Raw genomic sequence first — 3,075 nt, forward strand, 5'->3', positions numbered from 1 at the left:
CCACCACAACCTTTGAAGTGGCAGCAACTGCTACTGCAGCAAGCGCTGCCTGGCAGTGACAGCAGTCTCGGCTCCCTGCCCTCCCTCAGCACAGCAGGAGCGGAACTCTGGCTCTCCTGGGCCACTCGGGAGACTCTGTCCCAGCTTTTCCTCTTACCTATTTCCCTGATCCCCTTTTCCCTGTCAGGCCCTACCCTTCAGGTGATAAAATATGATTCTGTGAGTTTCTTCTGACTCAGGGCCGTGTTTCTCTGGAGCAGAGGTTTGAGCCACAGAGGTCTGAGCTGCAGAGGCAGGCGCTGCTCTGTCCTGATCTGCTCGCACGCCCATGACGAGGGTGGCGGTGGCAGTCTCTGCCAGGCGATGCAGCTCTTGATCTCTCTCCCGGGGGATTATCAACACCACCCATCGCTTTACCGGAGGGTGGATATTCCCCTCGCACCTGTAAATCGCTGCCAGCTCTCCTCTTCGTTACTGCTTTTCGTGTTGACTTCCGCAGTGCCTTGGAGCTGTTCTGCAGTGTGCTCGTACAGCACTTACTGCTCAGTGTTTGATGGTATCATTTTCTGAGACGAGAGGTTCTGTTTTTTAACTCCCTTCTGGTTACAGCCTCTGGAAATAATTATTCGTGTGGGAACACGAGGACCCAAGCTTTCCCAACCGTGTGAAATCTGCTTTCCTTACGTGACAACACCCTCTGGGTTCCTGATGGCTTTCACTGACCAGCATAAATAACAGACTTTTCCTTCCAGACACAAAGTTTTTAGCTTGCGGTGGACTTTGTGTGATGTTTCCACAGGTGTACGCTCTAGTTCTCCAGAACCTGTCACTCACATTGTGGTTATTTCCTCTTTTCAGCTGCCCCGAGGACTGAAACTGCTTCCAATGAGACACCTTTGCCTGAAGACACTGTTGCTACAGCAGATGAAGAACCATCATCAGCTCAGGTACCCTTCAGGCTGCTCCTCTCCCCCAGGTTGAATAAACCTGGGTGGATAGCACCGTGCTTCACCTCTCCCAGTACTCCCACTGCATCTTCAGAGCCGCGGCCTTCGGTTTCCTCGTCCTCAGGACCCAGCAGCGCCTCGGACTGTCCCAGATACTGGCGGTGTGAGCAGGGGAAGCGCTGGTGCCGCGGTGGCTGTCACTGCCGAGGGGACTCCGCTGCCTGCAGACCAGCAGCAGGTGCTCGCCAGGTCAATTCGCTTTGTCCTGTTTGGGCAGATAAACAGCTCTTAGCTGCGGTGTTCAGTGATGCCAAGAATTAGGAGAGAAAAATCCAGAGATGTGTGTGTCAGGACACGTGGACACCAGGAAAGTGTGTGTTCCCAAAGACAAACCCTGCTGGGGCGGTAGGCGGGGAAGGCTCTTCCTTCTCTGGCTTTTTGCAGGCGTAATTCACGAGGGGTTTGTAGTCGAGTCCGGTGGTCGCTGACAGAGCACACGCACCCAAACTGGTTACGGGGCGCCCTCCTTTTCCTCTGAAAGTGATTCTCGAAGGGCACTTAGAGCCCTTCGCTATCAGTGCGGGTGAGGTAAGGCCTGCTGCTGCTGGCTGTGTGTGCGGATCAGGAGCGCACGTCCTCTGCCACTGTCCCTTGTCACCAAGCTCACTTGTCCCTCTAACTCACACATCTGACAACGTTTGCAAGGCGTCAGTCAGAACTGACACCAACATTTCCCCATAATCACGTTTTAGGGGCAGCGTTAGACCCTGAGGGGTGTCAGCTCAAGCCTCTTGACGGTTTCCTCCAGGCAAGAGCCGTCTCAAGAGAATTCCTTCAGCCCAAGTGCAACGCAGGGTATTCAAGTAACATGGGGATTTAGCGCTGTTTCAAAAGTACAAATTTTAAGCAAATTCTGCTGATTTTTCCTATTTACTCCATTGCGTGGCATTATATGAAAATCAGGAGTGCCCAGAGTTAAGGTATACGGTGGATGATGGCGTTTGTCTGGTTTTCAACCAGTCTTTCAGCTTCACCGTGGCGCACGCGCGCTCGCTCTGCGGGGCCTCACCCAGCCGGAAGAGGAGCTCTGGCGAAATCTAGAGTAGCAGCGGCTGTAACGCGTGGAAATTCTCCACGCCCCCGCCCGCTCGCTCTGCGGGGCCTCACCCAGCCGGAAGAGGAGCTCTGGCGAAATCTAGAGTAGCAGCGGCTGTAACGCGTGGAAATTCTGTCTGTTAGTGGAGAGATCTCCAACAACTGCCTTGTTTTGACTCTGTCACATCGCAGTCGTGTCGCAGCGTTCCTCTTTGCAACAAGCAAGTGAAAACCACTCTGAATTACATCGCTAAAAGCAATGTTTTCTGCAGATGAGGGAGGACGGTTTGGTTCTGTGGTCCCGGAGGTTTTCAAAGCTGCCTGGACACGAGGCGAGCCTGACTTCAAACACAGGGCTGTGCCTGAGGTCACCCAGGTCACGGCCCCTGGCTGATACTGCCCCCAGAAGGAAATCCCAGCTGCACCACCCCCATAACCACCTACTAAAATACTCATTCAGGCACCTCGCTCCCTCGCTTTGAGAGTCTTTCGGAACAAGAAGGAAGGATGGGAAGAATATATCTGATAGGTATTTCAGGAAGAATTTAAATGCCACAAAAGGGGGTTTTTAACAAGAATTCTGTGAGCGTAGATGCAGATTTACGGAAACGCTGTTGACAGAGCGCTCAGAATTAACATGCTTTGCCTTGGACCCACGGGAGCGTCTCTGACAAACTGTCAGTGAAAGCAGGATTTGCCAGGATTCCTCAGGGCAGCAGCTCTCGTCAGGAGCCGTTCAGGTAAGGCCGTGGGTCCCCCCCGCCCGCGCTGAGCTAAGAGCAGCGTTTGCCTCCCCCAGGCTGCAGATGCTGGAGCGGCAGGTGGTAGGGGGAGAGCAGGCGGAAAACAAGGACCTCCGCGAAAAGCAGAAACGGCGGAAAAAATACGCGGACGAGCGGAGGATGCAGCTGGCGGCCGCACTGCAGCAGGCGGACGAGGAGAGCAGCGACTGGGTCCTGCTCAACGTCTACGACTCCATCCAGGAGGAGGGGCGAGCCAAGAGCAAGCTGCTGGAGGAGCTGCAGGAGAAGGT

General features: G+C 54.4%; 1 protein-coding gene across 1 annotated transcript in view; it reads left to right on the forward strand.

Moving 5' to 3' along the window:
* The window catches only part of LOC104492272 (kinesin-like protein KIF17), a gene marked incomplete at its 3' end in the record, with an annotated part of 6,693 nt that overhangs the window by 2,566 nt on the left and 1,052 nt on the right, over positions 1-3,075 (forward strand). The window contains exons 5-7 of the mRNA XM_010134801.1: positions 859-947; positions 1,072-1,196; positions 2,842-3,073. Coding sequence (XP_010133103.1) covers positions 859-947; positions 1,072-1,196; positions 2,842-3,073 — 446 coding nt within the window. The remainder of the gene's footprint in view (positions 1-858; positions 948-1,071; positions 1,197-2,841; positions 3,074-3,075) is intronic.

The sequence above is a fragment of the Buceros rhinoceros genome, unplaced genomic scaffold (assembly GCF_000710305.1).
Source record: "Buceros rhinoceros silvestris isolate BGI_N320 unplaced genomic scaffold, ASM71030v1 scaffold36164, whole genome shotgun sequence".
Lineage (NCBI taxonomy): Eukaryota > Metazoa > Chordata > Aves > Bucerotiformes > Bucerotidae > Buceros > Buceros rhinoceros.